The sequence below is a fragment of the Oncorhynchus mykiss genome, chromosome 22 (genome assembly GCF_013265735.2).
Source record: "Oncorhynchus mykiss isolate Arlee chromosome 22, USDA_OmykA_1.1, whole genome shotgun sequence".
In the NCBI taxonomy this organism is placed as follows: domain Eukaryota; kingdom Metazoa; phylum Chordata; class Actinopteri; order Salmoniformes; family Salmonidae; genus Oncorhynchus; species Oncorhynchus mykiss.
The window spans coordinates 38,740,138-38,758,853 of record NC_048586.1 but is presented as its reverse complement, the minus strand read 5'-3'; the positions used below and the strand labels follow the sequence as shown (position 1 = coordinate 38,758,853).

The following is an 18,716-nucleotide window of genomic DNA, read 5'->3' as shown; positions in this document are numbered from 1 at the left end:
TATAATACTAATTTAATGACGAAGGCAGGTGACAGCAGCAGAGACCACATATCAAACTGAAAATCCTCCAACAAAGGTCATAAAGACATTTCTCTAATGACGAATCTGAGTGGAGGGGTGGAGGAAAGGGGGGTGAGCAGGGAGAGAACGGAGCATATTTTTTTCCTAATGGGGCAAAGCTAGCGGTGCTTGAAGCTACCCAGCGTCCATTGTGCTGACCCTACAGAAAGAGAAACATTGGTCTCTTTCAGGCCAGAGAGAGAAACACAGTAATTATCGTGGGCTCTCTCGGCTAAACATGCAACCACCCCTCATTCGGTCCCTCAGAGCCCCCCTGTACCCTTTCTATGTGCTTATTGTCTAGGCTCGTTTAAAAAAGTCCTTCTCTAATGAAGGAGGAGGGGGCCCTGCCCGGGCTAATGGGCTCAAATATGTTCCTCTCCGGAGCATTGTTGTGGGATAATGGCTCTATGAGCCCCAGCTGTAAACTTGCAGACGCCATATTGTGTATGACCTACATAGAGCTGCATGTGAACTCTTGCTAAATGCTATTTGTCCCAGCAAACTCTCCTCTCTTTTATTTTGTTCTGAGAGGAGAGTCAATTATGGCAGTCAGCAATTGGGCCTAGCTGCCTTTGGTAGAGATGCAGGAGGAAGCAGAGAGGGACTTATAGTTGGATACGTCTTACAGCTGTAATACTGTAATGTATAAATGCTTTCTCAAATGGGATGTACAAATAAATAGAGAAATATAGTATGATAACCTCAAGGACACCAGGGCATTTAACACAATGATATAACATGTAGCACAAACACTACTAACATTGAATGGTATTTGTTGCTTCATTCGGATACTAAAAATAAATGTTAATTTTCCAAATAAAGTAGAAATGCTAATTTGTCCCATATTGATTACAAATATTTGTGGAGTACAATGTCCTGGTCAGTGACGTTGTAATATTATTTGTCATCTTGCTCCAGGAAAGACACAGCAAACCTTTCAATCTAAGTGGATAGGAGATTGACATTGCAAATAAGGTGCCGTCAACGTTAAGAACAAAACCATGTCTATCCATATCCTCTCTAATTTTTTACATCTAACAGCACTCTCTCCCTCTCTCGTTCCCTGACCTACGAACTCCACTCTCCCTCCCTCTATTTCTCGTTTCTCTCTGTCTATCTCTCCCATCCATCTACCCCTTTATTTTGATTATATCCTCCTGTACTGATGACTAAATTATGATTGGGTTTAAGGATGGCAATGCTTTCATCTGGCCAGTGTTGTTCTGCTCTCTCCCTCTCCAACACAAAAGGCCCACTACCTCTGCTCTGCTCCCCGCTTTTGAAGAGTAGAGTGGCTGTTGGGTCCCCATGGAAACTGCAGCGAGGAGGCCTCTTATGGCCTACCTACTGGAGCAAGGTGTTCTCATATCAGAACAGAGACAAAGTTTAAACACAGACAGACAGACAGACAAAGAAAAACACAGCTCTTATCTTATAAATCTTTGGACAGGAAGTGATTTCAGGAGAAATAGGTTCAATTTGTCTTTGTATTATGATCAGTTTTCTTTATACTGGAATGGCCTTTTTTTTTGCCAGAATGTGTTTTTGATAGGTAATGCTAAGTCCTTTAGACATCCAGTACATTTCAATCCTAGGTAAAAAGGTCAAACAGAACAATCATGTACCATTATGTTGCCATTGTATGTGCTGTACCATAGCGCTTGTATAGGGCATAGTATGTTATAATTAAGCAATAAGGCACGTGGGAGTGTGGTATATGGCCAATATACCATGCCTAAGGGTTGTTCTTATGCACAACGCAACACGGAGTGCCTGGATACAGCCCTTAGCCGTGGTATATTGGCCATATACCACAAACCCTCAAGGTGCCTTATTTATATTATAAAACTGGTTACCAACATAATTTGAGCACTAACAAGAAATGTTTTGTCATACCCGTGGTATACAGTCTGATATACCACGGCTGTCAGCCAATCAGCATTCAGGGCTCGAACCACCACTGTTCTTAGGCGTTGTGATTAAGAGCAGCCCTTAGCAGTGGGATATTGGCCATATACCACACCCTCGTGCCTTATTATTTAAATATCATTCATATAGGATATCAGAGTGAGGATTGACAAAGACTGCTTTGAAAGGCAGCCAAATGTGTAGCAATAAACATTTAGGACCACAAAAATAGAGATCCTGAATGTGTTCAAAGCACAGACTAAACCAACACGGTGTCAACATACACTACATGACCAAAAGTATGTGGACACCTGCTCATCAAACATCTCATTCCAAAATCATGGGTATTAGTATGGAGTTGGTCTCCCCTCTTCTGGGAAGGCTTACCACTAGATGTTGGAACATTGCTGTGGGAATTTGCTTCCATTCAGTCACAAGAGCATTAGTGAGGTTGGGCACTGATGTTGGGCGATTAGGCCCGGCTCGCAGTTGGCTTTCCAATTCATCCCAAAGGAGTTCGATGGGGTTGAGGACAGTGCAGGCCAGTCAAATTATTCCACACCGATCTTGATAAACCATTTCTGTGTGGGTGATATTGTCAACTTGTTTGCCTTGGGGTAAGTTGTGCCAATGGCCACCATACCCCATACAAATGACTATAATTTAGTCAGTTTTATGCAGTATTTTGCAACATGTCATGCATATGAACTCCAGATAGTGCATTTGCATTGTTTCAAAGCAGACATCGTCATTCCCCATGACGGGAAGATATCCATTAGAGCAGTAACAAGTGAGGAAAACAGACAATGACATTGAAGGGATTCATTGACAAAAAAAAAGTTAGCTTAACATATCAAGAATCTTCTGACCAGTTTCATGGGCTAAGTAACCTGAAATGCAGAGAACTTGCCTACAAATTGGAACATCGAAACAACATTCCAGACAAAGGGTAAGTGATATTGAACTGAGAGATCTTTATCTGAATGTAGGCATACATTTAAGATATACAGTATACCACACCCCTTTTCCATGAATTCAACTTTGACCTACCAGCACCATCACACGATATCAGCACCCACTTACCCCAAGGCACCTCAATTTACATAAGTTGCACCAAGACACCTTTTTTTTTGAACAAGCGATGTTTTCAAAGCTTGTGTACATGAATTCTGATTATTTCCAGGGATACACATCCTGAAATACATGTAGATATCTTTGTTAGAAAGAATACTATATTCACCACAACGTAGTGATGCCGAATGTAAAAAATAAAAACAAGCCTCAGAACATCAGGCTTCCTACAGTACAGAGACGGCCATCTCTATGGCAGTCTCTTACTGCTGTGGGCCTTGTGAATATAGACCTTTTTAGATATCATTTTTTGCTGGAAGTTTTCTTTAAGACTGACAAATGAGTTTTGGTTCAATACCAGCTAATGTGTTTACTCCCTCAGAGTTGATAGCTTATGTGGGGCTTCTTGATCTATGTTGTCCCATCCATCCAGCCAGGTTCTAAAAATAGTAAACACTGTTCCCATTCGCAGCTAACAATCCTGCTCTTTCAGTGGCAAGTGATCCATGTGGAGCCTCAGACTGGTAAAATGAGACTTCCTTCTCCCAGACAAAATCCAATTACGTTGGGACAATAGTAGCAGCCCTACAGGCTTTGATACCTTTTTGGAAGCCTTGGTTCTCGCCATCTTCCATTGGAAGTCTGAGTGCCTCCGTTTCCTTTCTTTTCCTCTGGGTCTATCCACCCAGCGCCGCTTGCGCTAGGATTAACCATGTGGATTCCATCTGGTGCAGAAAAGCTAATCATGCCAAGGGTGCACCTGACTGTGTACATGTGGAAGGTGCATCGCAGTAGGCCTATACTCCACGTGGACATACCATAGTCAGTGCTTTAGAAGGATTTGAGGGAGGTTGTGCTGCAACTGATAATATGTTAGATACAGTCATGTCATAGCTTCTTCCATTTCATGCAGATAAAATGTATTACACCTGATGAACAATGTGGGGCGGCAGGGTAGCCTAGTGGTTAGAGCATTGGGCTAGTAACCGGAAGTTACCGGAAGGTTGCAAGTTCAAATCCCCGAGCTGACAAGGTACAAATCTGTCGTTCTGCCCCTGAACAGGCAGTTAACCCACTGTTCCTAGGCCATCATTGAAAATAAGAATTTGTTCTTAACTGACTTGCCTGGTTAAATAAAGGTAAAATAATAAAAAATAAAAAAAAGTCACTCAGATTACAATGGCACCATCTGGTGGCAAACTTCAAGACACTAAAATCTTCCAAAGTGTTTTTTGTAAGACCGTGGCACTAGATAAACAGTTTTACAACATAACATTTATGGGGTAATAGAAAATAAATACTCAAAGCACTAGACCATTTTCTCCAAAACCCATTTATTGAGTTGATATTCTGACCACACTGTCAAGTACAAACCTGCATCCCCTGGTTGTGTGTGCTTACTGGCAGAGGAAGGTACTTGGACACTCATTTCTGTATGGGGGGGGGGGGGGGGGGGGGGGTAAGGTGTTAAGTGTGTTTTTAATATCTTACGACCTCTTCCATAACCACAAACAGGGAGTGAGTGATGCTAGTATAGCTTTGTGAATCAATGACACCAAGCCAAGACGGTCAAAATCTAAACAGGCTACAGTAGTTGTCATGGCATAATATATATATATATATAAAATGCTGTGACAGACTGAAGTCACGTTACATAAGACAAGGCAACAGAAGGGTAAGATCACCCTCAGGCAGGACTGGCGATCACTGCTCACTGACCGACAACACACACACAAAAAAAACAACACATAGTTCAATTAGCGTAGGGAACACTGGTTATTTCTGTGTCCATCATTCATTAAAAACAGTCATACTTGGCAGAATTATAAACACATATTTCACTAGGCGATTGCTTAAAAAAAAAATCACAAGTTATGCTTGTGATCTCAAATTAGGATTCAGGCCACTTAGATTGGCTGAGTGTTACCACTATGGTCTAGCCATATCTTTTGGTAAGTCATCAATGGAGAAGAGGGCCTCACATCAACAACCTGCCCAGGGACTGCGGTTGAAAATTAGTCGGCTGGCTAAAACCAGCACTTTTACTGAAACGTTGATTAATGTGCACTGTCCCTGTAAAAATACAAATAAACTCACCCTACATCTGAACCCTACATATAGTAAAACATGGGATTAATATAGCACTTTTCAAGGACCAAAGTCTTTAAACAATTGTAAAAATAAAAATTAAAAAAAGAAAGTTTACAAAAGCATGAATAAAGAGAGCGGGTGGGCTGAAATAAGAGAGATGTATCAGTGTATGGGGAGGGTTAGGATACGAACCTGGTTTAGGGTAAGGGGCATGTGGGTTGGTAGGGGACAAGAATGTCAGAGGTGGGGAGGGGGGGGGGCAAGGTGGTGAAGGGCTTTGTAGGTCAGAAAGAAGAGCTTGTAATCAAAGCGTTGAGAGACAGGGAGCTAATGAAGTTCACAGAGGAGAGGTGCTACCAGTACTTAGTGTGGGTGAGGGGGGGGGGGGGGGGGGGGGGGGGTCGGGCTTATGGAGGGAACTTGAGTTGACGCTAGAGAGTAGTGAGTTACAGTAGTCAAGACAGGAGGAGATGGAATGCGTGTTTCAACGGCAGGACAGGTGGACCTGGCTTTGGCAATGTTGCGGAGGTGGAAGAATGACAATTTGCCAGTCTGTCTGTCTTATGTGATGGTCAAAGGAGAGGGTGAAGCCAAGGTTGAGTGTGTGTGGGGAGACAGTGGTGTCAATCGCAAGATTACCAGCTTTGGTGAAGATGGATTTGGTGTCTATGAGTAAGAGTTCCGTTTTATAAATGCTTAGCTTGAGGAAGTGTTGTTGCAGCCATGTTTTTAATGCCGAAAAAGGAAATTCAATGTGGGTCGAATAGGGATTTGGTGCCGAGGTGGTCAGGTGACACCCAGATCAAGGAAGATGAAGCGTAAGGGGCCCAGCACAGTACCTTGGGGGACACCCTGTGTGACTGCAGTGGCGTCTGAGGTATGGCCATTGAGGGAGATGTAGTGGGTCCGGTTTATGAGGTATGATTGTAGCCAGGAAAGTGCTGTACCCTCAATCTGATGACTCAGTGCTAAAAGCGGCACTCTGGTCAAGGAGAATCAGGATGTTAAGGGCACCAGCATCAGCAGAGGTGAGGTCATTCACAACTTTGAGTGCAGTTTCAGTACTGTGGTGGAAACCAGACTGGAGGGGCTTGAATTAGTTGTTGACTAGCAGGTGGGTTTGAATTGGGAGGCAACAGTCTGGAACAGAGTCTTGGAAAGGAAGGTTGGAAATTGTGCAGAAAGATGGTGGTGTCCGTTCCCGGCATTTATAAGATTGGGGGAGGGGTGTCTGCAGCTGTTCTGTAGGGGTGAGATCCGTGGGCAAGGGAGAGGTTGATGGTGTGTGATATATGGACAGAGGGCAGGCAGGCTTTAATGAGAACAGTAGGGAGAGGATCCAGGGATGGACAGAGAGCAGGCAGGCAGGCTTTAATGAGAACAGTAGGGAGAAGAGCCAGGGATGGACAGAGAGCAGGCAGGCTTTAATGAGAACAGAGCTGTGATGAGTAAGTTGTGTGAAGTGTATTTGTGAGCTTTTCCTTGAAAATAGCTGACGAAGGAGTTGTAGATTTCAGTGGAGGGAGTAGAGAAGGTGTCGTCACGAGGCTGAAGTAGTTTGCTGACAGTGGAGAACAGAGTTCAGGAGTTCTTATTGAAGCAAGCAGGGCATGGACCTCAGGGGTCAACCAGGGGGAGAAGGACACGGTTTAGTTTGGAGGGGGTGGGGGAGAGAATTGGGGGAGACAGAGCAGTGTTGACTTGGGCAGCTAGTTCATCAGGTGAATTGGGGGCGTGGTCAAGAGGCAGAGCAGATGGCATTAGAGTTGTAGGGGGTCAACAGCTTTTATGATGCAGAAGGAGTTGGTCTGTATTGTTGGGTAACATTGAAACAGTCCTTAACAGCAATGAAATAAGAGGCATGTTGAGTTTAATGAGTCCACATTAATATTCATATTGCCAAGCAACAGCAAGCATGGGGAGAGTGGGACAGCAATGGCAAGTAGTTTAGATAGGAATGATTCATTAGCTTTGGGAGGACATCCCCCCCCCCCCCTCCCCCTGGACAAGACACCTCCTTGAAGCAGACAGACTGCTTGTGGAGGGAATGATTAAGTCTCAAGGGTCCTAGGTCTTCTAGAAGCTCTGGTTGCGTTCTGGGCAGACAGTCCCCTTCATTGGTTCAGTGTTGGCCGGGGCCCATAGTCCCTGCTGTCAATAGTGTGTGCGTTTAAAGTTGGGAGATGAGGTGATCACAGTTTGGGTTGGTTGGACATCTTGGTCTTCAGGTTCTCTGACAGTTTATCCAGGAACTCAAAGGTGTTCAGGTAGTCTGAGCGTTTGGTACTAAGGGAGAAGATGAAGGAAAAAAAAAGACCGTTGGAGTCAGTCTAGTTTCAGAGTCAGGTTTACTGTGCGTATGTATGCATGCTACTCACTCTGCCATGCCTTTGATACAGATAGCCAGATCCTTGGTCATGAAGCCAGCCTCGATGGTCTCCACGCAGACGACCTCCAGGGCCTCAGCAAACACACGCAGCTCTGCGTTGTCATCCAGCTTTGCCCGGTGCAGCAGCCCCCGCGACCAAGCAAAGATGGACGCTGCGCACACACACACACACACGTTAGGGACATGTCAAAACGTTGAGCTCTTTTCCTAGGTCCTCGTGTTGCCTGTGTTTCTCTGTGCTGTAATCAATAGAAAACACAGTTTCTATTGGACAAATTCAGGTAGGTCCCTCCCAGTTTGGTGTAAGAAACATTTAGCAACATAATCAGTAATGAATACACCCCTGCTACATGCAGATCTACATCCAGAAGGGGAATGAGCTGAATGGTTTTTAGAGCAGGCATTATCAGTCGGACACCGAATGAAATAGAACATACATTGTATCCGTGTTTAATTTACCGATGGGGTTGGTGGATGTCTCCTTGCCCTGCTGGTGCTGTCTGTAGTGGCGCGTTACCGTGCCGTGGGCCGCCTCCGACTCCACCGTACGACCGTCAGGACAGATGAGCACACTGGTCATCATACCAAGGGACCCATAACCTGGGGTACACACATATTAAATACATCTGTCACAAAGTACTTAACAGCCAACTGGATATAAGCGCTCAGGGACAGTAGTGCCAAGACAAAATATAAGCATTCTCCTGTGTTCTGGAACTAAAAGGCATTCTATTGAGAGTCTTAAAATATTCCTTAAAATACACAAATTCAAAAATGGACTGGCGTCTGGACTACATCAGAGTACACTAGACTGGACTAGCTGGTCTTACCTTGGGCTACAGAGTCAGACTGGACTAGCTGAGCCTACATCAGAGTACACTAGACTGGACTAGCTGGTCTTACCTTGGGCTACAGAGTCAGACTGGACGTCCCCGTCGTAGTTCTTGCAGGCCCAGATGAATCCTCCATCAGACTTCATGGCCTGAGCCACCATGTCATCAATCAGACGATGCTCATACCAGATCCCCTTCTGCTCAAACTTAGAGCGGTACTGCCTGGGAGACACAGGAACAGGTCTGAGAACAGGGTTTACACACCTAAACCTCGTACTGTCCTTTATAAAAAAAAATATGCATAGTAGGTGGGGGGGGCGGGGCTTGTCGGCCAATTACCCTTTATCGTCAACCATACATTGTATGTGACTCGTGTGTATCATCTACATGCTGAAAAAATATATTGTCAATAGGGAAAATAAAGATTTACTCGACAATTATATGTCTGAGGCCAGGCAGACATACTTTTCATAGATCTCCTGGAAGATATCTTTGAAGCGCCCGTCATACTTCTTGAGGATGGTGTTCTTGGTGCTGAGGTACAGAGGCCAGGCTTTTTGCAGCCCCATCTGGAAGGAGCTGTGGGCAAAGTCCCTGATGGAGCTGTCTGTGTTGTACATCCCCAGAGCCACACCACCTGAACCTGGAGGACCAAGACACATCATTCTCATGAAGATACTGTACACTCACATGAATACACTAAGACAGCCACCTCCCCCATTTTGCAAACAGAGCAATGGAGCCAACCTTAATCACACCCTCTAGTTAATCAAAATGCTGTGTTTGTCTACAGTATGTGCAGTAGAGGGAGGTACACAGCTGATTTATCATTCAGAGTTAAATCAGATACTGCCGTTCTCATTGTAATATTTACACAGCAAACATATGTAAAGATTGTCATATTGACATACACAGGCTGGCACCATAGGCTAACACAATATTATATAACGGACAAAACCTATTCTGGACATTATTTTCCCTTACAAGCAAAGGTTACATTTTAAGATTGATTTTCATTGACAAGTAAATCTTGTGGTTTTACCTTCAAAGTCATGGACGACAAAGTTCATTGGCTCCCCAATCTTGGGTGTGAATTTCATCTCCAGTCTCCCAGGTCCAGGTACCACAAAGTCTGTGGCCTTGTACTGCAAAGGGGAGAGAGAGAGAGTGGAGAGGTCATAGATGAAACAGACAAGGGCTCCATCTAGTGGAGGAAAATAGAAGTGCAATCCCTGTCTGGGGCAACCAGGCACTGGACTACTGTTCACTGGGTAGATGACAGTAACCTGTAATCTCAGAATAGATGACAGGTTACATTGCTGTTTGAGAGCTGAAAAACAGATGTGTCTGGCCAAAATGAAACATTGTTATGGTTGTCTTCAACCAATCAGTAGTGTGGATGCAACCGAAAGACCAATCCGAAATAGCACTATTACAATATAAAAAAATCCAGGCCATACCGTGACGTGATTGTCAAATACAGTAACCAACCAAAAGGTCAAGTTCCCACCTCATTTGTCAATGGAGTTGAAGCGTAGAGGTTACATTGTTCTCTAGCTGCAGTACAGTATGAATGACGTTCCACTTTGAGACGTGGAGCCAGTGTGGCGACGTCATGGTCTAAAGGGCAACAAAGCCATTTTAAATCAGTGACTGAGCGTTCAGTGACAAAACCAGTCTATTTGTCTCTCTGTGAGCAGGCCTGACCACCACACCTCTAGTCGGCATGAAGTTAACATGTGATCACCTGGAGACTGTACAATCTCTCCCTTAATTAAAAACGTGCAAACAGACGGGGTACCACTAACACATAGCTTCATTTACTTAGGGCATAGCATCTATCCTCTGTCTCTCGGGGTAAATCAGATTCAAGGAAGTGAGGGAGGAAGGGCCTAGAGAAACCTAGAGAGCCAATCATTAGGGGTGGGGGGGCTAGACATTTTTATTAGAGGTCGACCGATTATGATTTTTCAACGCCGATACCGATTATTGGAGGACCAAAAAAAGCCAATGCCGATTTTTATTTATTTATAATAATGACAATTACAACAATACTGAATGAACACTTATTTTAACTTATTATAATACATCAATAAAATCAATTTAGCATCAAATAAAATTATGAAACATGTTCAATTTGGTTTAAATAATGTAAAAACAAAGTGTTGGAGAATAAAGTAAAAGTGCAGTATGTGCCATGTAAGAGAGCTAACGTTTAAGTTCCTTGCTCAGAACATGAGAACATGAAAGCTGGTGGTTCCTTTTAACATGAGTCTTCAATATTCCCAGGTAAGAAGTTTTAGGTTGTAGTTAAAGGAATTATAGGACCATTTCTTTCTATACCATTTGTATTTCATATACCTTTGACGATTGGATGTTCTTATAAGCACTTTAGTATTGCCAGTGTAACAGTATAGCTTCCGTCCCTCTCCTCGCCGCAACCTGGGCTCGAACCAGGAACACATCGAAAAATCAACAGCACCCTCGAAGCAGCGTTACCCATCGCTCCACAAAATCTGCGGCCCTTGCAAGGGGAACAACTACTCCCAGTCTCAGAGCGAGTGACGTTTGAAACGCTATTAGTGCGCGCTAACTAGCCAGCCATTTCACATCGGTTACACCAGCCTAATCTCGGGAGTTGATAGGCTTGAAGTCATAAACAGCTCAATGCTTGAAGCACAACGAAGAACTGCTGGCAAAACGCACTAAAGTGCTGTTTGAATGAATGTTTACACGCCTGCTGCTGCCTACCACTGCTCAGTCAGACTGCTCTATCAAATATCAAATTATAGACTTAATTATAATATAATAACACAGAAATACGAGCCTTAGGTCATTAATATGGTCGAATCCGGAAACTATCTCGAAAAGAAATAGTTTATTCTTTCAGTGAAATACGGAACCGTATTTTATCTAACGGGTGGCATCCATAAGTCTAAATATTCCTGTTACATTGTACAACCTTCAAATGTTATGTCATAATTATGTACAATTCTGGCAAATTAGTTCGCAATGAGCCAAGCGGTCCAAACTGTTGCATATACCCTGACTCTGCATGCAATGAACGCAAGATAAACTAGTAATATCATCAACTATGTGTAGTTAACTAGTGATTATGATTAATTGATTGTTTTTTCTAAGATAAGTTTAGCTAGTAACTAATCTTAGCTTCTTACTGCATTTGCGTAACAGGTGGGATCCTCATGAGGCAGGTGGTTAGAGCGGTGGACTAGTCAACCGTAAGGTTGCAAGATTGAATCCCTGAGCTGACAAGGTGAAAATCAAGGCAGCTAACCCACTGTTCCTAGACATTGAAAATAAGAATGTGTTCTTGACTGACTTGCCTAGTTAAATAAAGTTGTAAAAAAAAAAATAATAATTTAAAAAAAAATGGGTGTCCAAAAATACCGATTTCCGATTGTTATGAAAACTTGAAATTGGCCCTTCCGATTAATCGGTCAACCTCTAATTTTAATGAATGGTTAGTAAGGGTTCTACTGCTGAAGGGGTGGTAAAAGGTTACCTGGTCTCCGTGGGCATGCCTGCCGATGATGATTGGTTTGACCCAGCCGGGCACCAGGCGGGGGATGTTCTTACAGATGATGGCCTCCCTGAACACGGTGCCTCCCAGGATGTTACGGATGGTCCCGTTGGGCGAGCGCCACATCTGCTTTAGCTTGAACTCCTCCACCCGGTTTTCATCCGGCGTGATGGTGGCACACTTAATGCCCACGTTGTAGCGCCGCGTCGCCTCCGCCGCCTCAACCGTCACCTTGTCGTCCGTGGCATCACGGTTCTCCATGCCCAGGTCGTAGCTGAGGGAAGGGCAGAAGAGCAGCAGGGAGGAGGATAATTGTTACCTTTAGGGTTCATGGGAGGACAAATGCTATGAAGAGTATGTGGGTCTGTAAAACCAATGAAAAAGTTAATGTTTCTATCAGAATAAAGTTTAATACATTTACTGTGTGTTTTTGTTTGATGTCATTTAGCCTTTTATAATTAAGTCAGTGGGGATTCCCAATGCAAAGCCTACCTCTGAACCACCTCATCAGGGAGTTCCCTACGCTCAGGTCTAACAGAGCCACACTGTACCAATCAAAACAGGACCCAGTAAACAAAACCTTCCCGTTTCAAATGCAGCAGGAATTAAACAATTGCAAAAAGTAGAATGAGAACAGAGCAACATTCAAATCAGTGTGAAATGATGTAAATCACATGGTGTCATCACTATAGAGTAAGCTTGGTGAGAGGCTGAACCAGAAACAGTATACAAGATGCTAACATGTGAACAAAGAGGCCAGTCTTCACAGGCTGCTGCTACGTGACTGAACTAATGAATTACTCCTCTGAAAGACCCAACACATTTTAGCAGGCGATGGGGTGCTCTGGATTTCCACTAGTTACCGCAAGCAAAAAGTCAATTGGCTAGATCGTTAAAAAAAAAGGTGTATTTTTGGTCTTAAATTTAAGGTTAGCAGTGTGGTTAAGGTTGTTTAAAATGTTATTTTGAGAGAAATTGTAATAATAGGCGGGGTTTATGACAGCTAGTGATGACTGGCGTGCTACTCCTGGAGGCAATGAACTATTAGTTTGAGGAATCATTACATAACCAACTTCCCATTTCTACACACAGTTAGAGACCGGGTTGTCTGCTCACAAACTACAACACATTTTTTAATTTATTTTTTACCTTTATTTAACTAGGCAAGTCAGTTAAGAACAAATTCTTATTTTCAATGACGGCCTAGGAACAGTGGGTTAACTGCCTGTTCAGGGGCAGAACCTTCCGGTTACTAGTCCAACGCTCTAACCACTAGGCTACCCCGCCGCCCCAACAATGCAAGGAGGAACTATTTATTTGTTTATTGATTTAACACTAAATTGAAATCACCCCACAAATAAAGTGTGCACTGCACCCGTACATCCAAAAAGACTAAGCATAAATACCTCATTTCCTTGTAAGCCTTTCCTTGTGTAAACTGGGTTTTGTTCAACAACCTTTCACCCAGTTTCTCCCTCCCCCTTAGCCTAGTACTACAACAATGTGCTACTCCACAGACAACCGCAGGTTAGATGTGCATCTCAATGGCATTGGGAAATCAGCACATCTGATACTGTGATACAGCACTACAGGCGTTGTGTAATGGTGCGAGATGGCGATAAATTGCCTGAGGGCTGTGTGCGCACTGTGGTTGACCAAGACGAGTCCACACACCCCACATCCCCATGCAGACCGAATGCATTCCTAAGATTTGTGAAACCAATGAGTGTGCCTTACAGACACAGAAACTGGGACAGCAGGAATAAAACAAACCTGCAAGAATTAAAAAAAATACAAACTTCAGCTATCCTTCTCACTTGACCAACTTCAGATGGCAATAATTTGATACAATTACTGGAGATAAAATTTAAAATAAATAAAGTCTGCCCAGGACATGGGTAACAAGCATGACCACAGGGCAGGTCATGGGTAATGAGCATGACCACAGGTCAGGTCATGGGTAATCTCTTTCCAAAACACTTCTGCCCAAATGCACGTAGAGTCTGGTGGATGAACGCGTCAAACTTGACCTTCGTTAGCAGAAAACCCAGGAGAAACTCCCGGCGCATAGACATCAGCTTATTTTACCAACCAATAATTTCCCACAACACCTTCCCCCTAACCCTCCCGTACAATAGCACACCACAAGCACAGAGTATTAAGACACTGAAAAGCTCATGTACAATTGTAATAATCACAGCACAGCAGCCAATGTCGTGTGTGTGTTTAATATCAGTCCACAGTCTGAAGGTCTAGTGCAAAGAGGACTGGACTAGAGCAGAGGACTGGACTAGAGCAGAGGACTTGAACAGTTCAGATTTGACAGACCAGAGTTGTAGATCTTGGAAAGGATTGGTTCTGGATCAATCACGCCACATCCAGCTCCACTAGTCTGCTGACGTCATGTGATCAGATTGTCTGGGGGGGGGGGGGGGGGGGGGGGGTTGGGTAATACACTGCTCTTTAAAACAGCTACATCTAGGAACAAACCTCACAATTTCAAAATGCATCGGTCTTTTCAAAAATGGTAAATGATTATACAAGTCCCTTTGATCTGGCCATCACACTACCTTTTACCCAACACTTGAAACATGCCACATGTTCTGAACAGACATCTAATACAGGATAGCAAGAGAGTACAATAAAGAACATGTTGCTCAATAATGTGCAGTGACAACTAACAAACCTGTCCTTGGTGATATTTGCTAGTGTCTATGGTTAGTGTAGTGCAGAGCACAGCTACAATCAGCATTTTCCACATCACGTGTTATTCCTGTAACCTATAGGGGTTTCCTGAGCATGCGGCTTAAGAAAAAAAACTGAGCATTACAAGTCAACCTAGTGAACCCTGTAGTGAAGCCTACCCACCAACCCTACCCACCCACATAGCGAACCCCACCCTCCCACATAGCGAACCCTACCCACCAACCCAGCGAACCCCACCCACCCACATAGCAAACCCCACCCACCCACATAGCAAACCCCACCCACCCACATAGCAAACCCCACCCACCCACATAGCAAACCCCACCCACCCACATAGCAAACCCCACCCACCCACATAGCAAACCCCACCCACCCACATAGCAAACCCCACCCACCCACATAGCAAACCCCACCCACCCACATAGCAAACCCCACCCACCCACATAGCAAACCCCACCCACCCACATAGCAAACCCCACCCACCCACATAGCAAACCCCACCCACCCACATAGCAAACCCCACCCACCCACATAGCAAACCCCACCCACCCACATAGCAAACCCCACCCACCCACATAGCAAACCCCACCCACCCACATAGCGAACCCCACCCACCCACATAGCGAACCCCACCCACCCACATAGCGAACCCCACCCACCCACATAGCGAACCCCACCCACCCACATAGCGAACCCCACCCACCCACATAGCGAACCCCACCCACGTAGATTCAGAACACTGATATAACTTTGCTCTATTCATTCCAGTTCCATCTATGTATTTAAGGTATAGGAAATGAGTCAAAACAGGGTGGACTACCTGAACTTGTCCAATAAGAAGTGCTCATTTTCATTGTAAAATGTTTCCTGTTACCCTTTGCTACGGTGTACAGTAATGACTACAAGCCCAGGTGTAGCAGCAGGTACAAGTCACCTGTGCAGGTCCATCTCCAGGTAGGGGAAGATGAGCTTCTCCTTAATGAGCTCCCAGATGACTCTGGTCATCTCATCCCCCTGCATCTCCACCACCGACCCTGCCTTGATCTTCTGGGACATCCTGAAACCTGGGGGAGGCAGAGTAGGAGAGAGTCAGTCAATAGTAACAAGAAAATGGCAGCTGGCAAGCAAGCCTTCTGCATGTGGAAGTTATTTCAGCAGTGATACAGTCAAGGCAATTTCCCCCTGGTCTAAAGTACATATCAAATTAATTTACAACTTGGCTTACTAGACCAGTGAGTCAGCATTTCTCTTGTATTAAATGCCATTTTGCTAAACAGGGACAGTTTCAAAGAGATTCCAACCTCTAGTTTTACAAGTATAACAATGTCACCTGAACCAGAATTAGTTTTAGCACCTATGGCCCATTTCTCGAAACTGAACATGGATAGCCTACATTAGCTACCGGCAAGATCAAGGCAAGAAACCTTGAGATAAAACGCATCCAACCAACAAGGCAGTACTGGTGCTACAGCTGAGTCGATACATGGCTTCTTCTGAAAACTTCGTAACAATGTTTTAACGTTCCACCCAGAAACGTTAACCCCAGAATGTTACATACATTGAACACCGACTGGCCATCGTATGATGAGGGGCTAATAGTCTAGGGATACTGGCAAAGACTAGACCAAGTTAAAGAATCTAACGTTAGTCTGGGCTAAATTACCTAGTGTTAATCGCGAATATTAATTTACTGAATGTGTGCACAATCAGCCGGTGTGAGAGTTGTCATTAAGGATCACAACAAAACTCAACAGGCCTACCTACATCTCTCTCCACAAAAGATATTGCAATATACATGTTCGTATCAAATAGGCCACTGTATTTTAAAGACCCCGATGGTATTTGTTATGTCCAACAATGGTTAGTTGGGCTATTGTAGCCACTGTTGCCAGACAACGGGGATTTAGCGATGATCATACCAAATAAAAGCGTTTAAACCCAATATACCTAAGCAGTAGATACTATGAGTGCCTACCTTAGTTTCTAACAGAACCACAATATGTGGGTAATAGTTTAGGCTGTAGAGCGGCTTGTTCTGCACGGACTGGTTCTAGAAGGCTGCGGCTACAACTGACTAGAGGAGAGGCGCGGTTTCATACAAATAGAGGCGTCAACCAGGAGGGAGTTTGATTACACTGAACCGGGATAAAACGGATATATTGCCCCTCACCGGGCAAAAGCGGTAAGGGAGGAGTGCCTGGCTCAAATAGAGCTGGACCGGGCCACAATGTCAACAAAATAACATGATACATCGCTCAGAAACATAAAACATGTATTTTCTAATAAATACATATTATAATATAAGTAGTTTCCCTTGGGGAGGCAGGTAAAACGATATGTGTTTATATAAAGAGCAAGACTTTCGTATGTAAAAACACTGGCCTACATAGAACTTGGCCATTTTTGTTTTCAGCCAACTTCATCTTCGGCTTTAACTGGGGAAACCGGTTCATCCTCGTAATCAATGCTAACCCGGTTTACCCACGCCATTAATCGAATCCCCTCCTGGTCAGCACCAGTGAACTCACCCACAAGACAGACACTCCCTGAGCCAATCAGGGAAAATGTCAAAACCTAAACCAGACACCCCACTCGCTGTTTTTTGTTCTCAGTGAAATAATGTATTACGTAGACCAGATCCAGCTGCTATTACATTGGTGTCTGTGGGAGACACACCCAGTTAAGTAGACTGAAACGTCAATGGTAAACTGCCTTAGTTCACCATCTTCATTTTATCCACCATCTTTTCCGAAACCAGCCAATAGAGTAATCCCACACCGCTATGGGAGGGTGTTCATGGGAGGGTGCTTATGGGCGGGTAGTTGTTTTTTTTCAAGAGGGTTGTTTGTGCTACGCGGCGGCCTCAATTGCTCTGCGCGAATCTTTTTAATAAAAATAAAAACATTTAACAGTTCATGTTAAATGATTAGGAAATGCAGTTGATTTAGGTTCCCAAACACACCCATTTCAACACAACCAACCTAGGCTATCACAATTCTGCCGTTCCTGCTCTATCACCGTATGTAATCGTCGTCTCTGCAGCTTTTTGAACAGACTGTTCATTGAGAAGGTGGCCTCATTAATGCACAAGTGCGAAAATGTATGATCATACTGACCTCCAAACCGTAGTCGATCTGGCGCACCGAGCATGTCTTCGTTAAACGAAGTATAGGGAGCTTCGTCTGCCTCAAAGAACGTATGCCTACAATGAATGACAGACGCGTTCAATGTTTTGATCAGGTCGATGTTGCTACAGCACGGAGGGCTTATTTTTAAAGTAAAATGTTGTGCAACATTTCAACACGAGCATTATGTTGATTTGGCAATGTGATCATTAACTTATAGAAAACACCCAGGCGAGGATAGACTTATGATATACACTCGCCAGGGTGTTTTCTATAAGTTTATGATCACATTGCCAAATCAACAACGGCACCCCACCCTTAATGCTTGTGTTGCAATGTTGCACAACGTTCCACTCTAAAAAGACCACAGTGCTGTAGCAACATCGGACGGATAAAAATACAGCGTACAAAAATTAGGAACAACTTCCTAATATGGAGTTGCACCCACTTTTGCCCTCAGAACAGCCCCAGTTCGTTGGGGCATGGACTCTACAAGGTGTTGAAAGCGTTCCACAGGGACGCTGGCCCATGTTGACTCTACAAGGTGTCGAAAGCGTTCCACAGGGATACTGGCCCATGTTGACTCTAATTCTTCCCACAGTTGTCAAGTTGGTTGAATGTCCTTTGGGTGGAGGATAATTCTTGATCCAGTGGAGGATTTAGGTATCGGCGACATGGGCAGCCGCGACAGGTTTTCTACCTCTCATTTTCACGTCACGCCAATGATATGTCACCGTGTGGGACTGACCGTCAATTAACCTTGTCGGAGTGGGCGCCCTGATTCTAGTTTGAGCTAGGCAAGCTACTGCATGGGAAGGTCTCCCACTCAGAAGTAGGAGGTAGGGCAGGGGTAGGTTGACCTCAGGTCTCCCCACTAGAGGCCCTAGCTAGGGGAAGCGGGGAATCTATCATATAGCGCACCTTTAACTTTGTACAGTATTCATGCAATTAGTCAAATTAGTCACACTATGAAGTGCTACCAAATAAAC

At 44.2% G+C, this 18,716-nt stretch overlaps 1 protein-coding gene across 2 annotated transcripts; it reads right to left on the bottom strand.

Annotated features, from left to right (window-relative positions):
* Window positions 1-4,359: 4,359 nt before the first annotated feature.
* Window positions 4,360-17,868, bottom strand: LOC110501851 (isocitrate dehydrogenase (NADP(+)) 1). Of its 2 annotated transcripts, none has more exons than XM_036959281.1 (9): window positions 17,719-17,868; window positions 15,537-15,666; window positions 11,879-12,170; window positions 9,398-9,500; window positions 8,821-8,998; window positions 8,426-8,577; window positions 7,982-8,122; window positions 7,512-7,674; window positions 4,360-7,419 (listed from the first exon to the last, which is right to left on the bottom strand). In XM_036959281.1, the coding sequence occupies exons 1-9, from the start codon at window positions 17,750-17,752 to the stop codon at window positions 7,326-7,328; spliced, it is 1,287 nt and encodes a 428-aa protein (XP_036815176.1). In that variant the 5' UTR covers window positions 17,753-17,868; the 3' UTR covers window positions 4,360-7,325. The 2 variants fall into 2 exon arrangements, with proteins under 2 accessions (XP_036815176.1, XP_036815177.1); XM_036959282.1 differs by lacking the exon at window positions 17,719-17,868 and adding an exon at window positions 16,578-16,724.
* Between the last annotated feature and the right edge of the window lie 848 nt (window positions 17,869-18,716).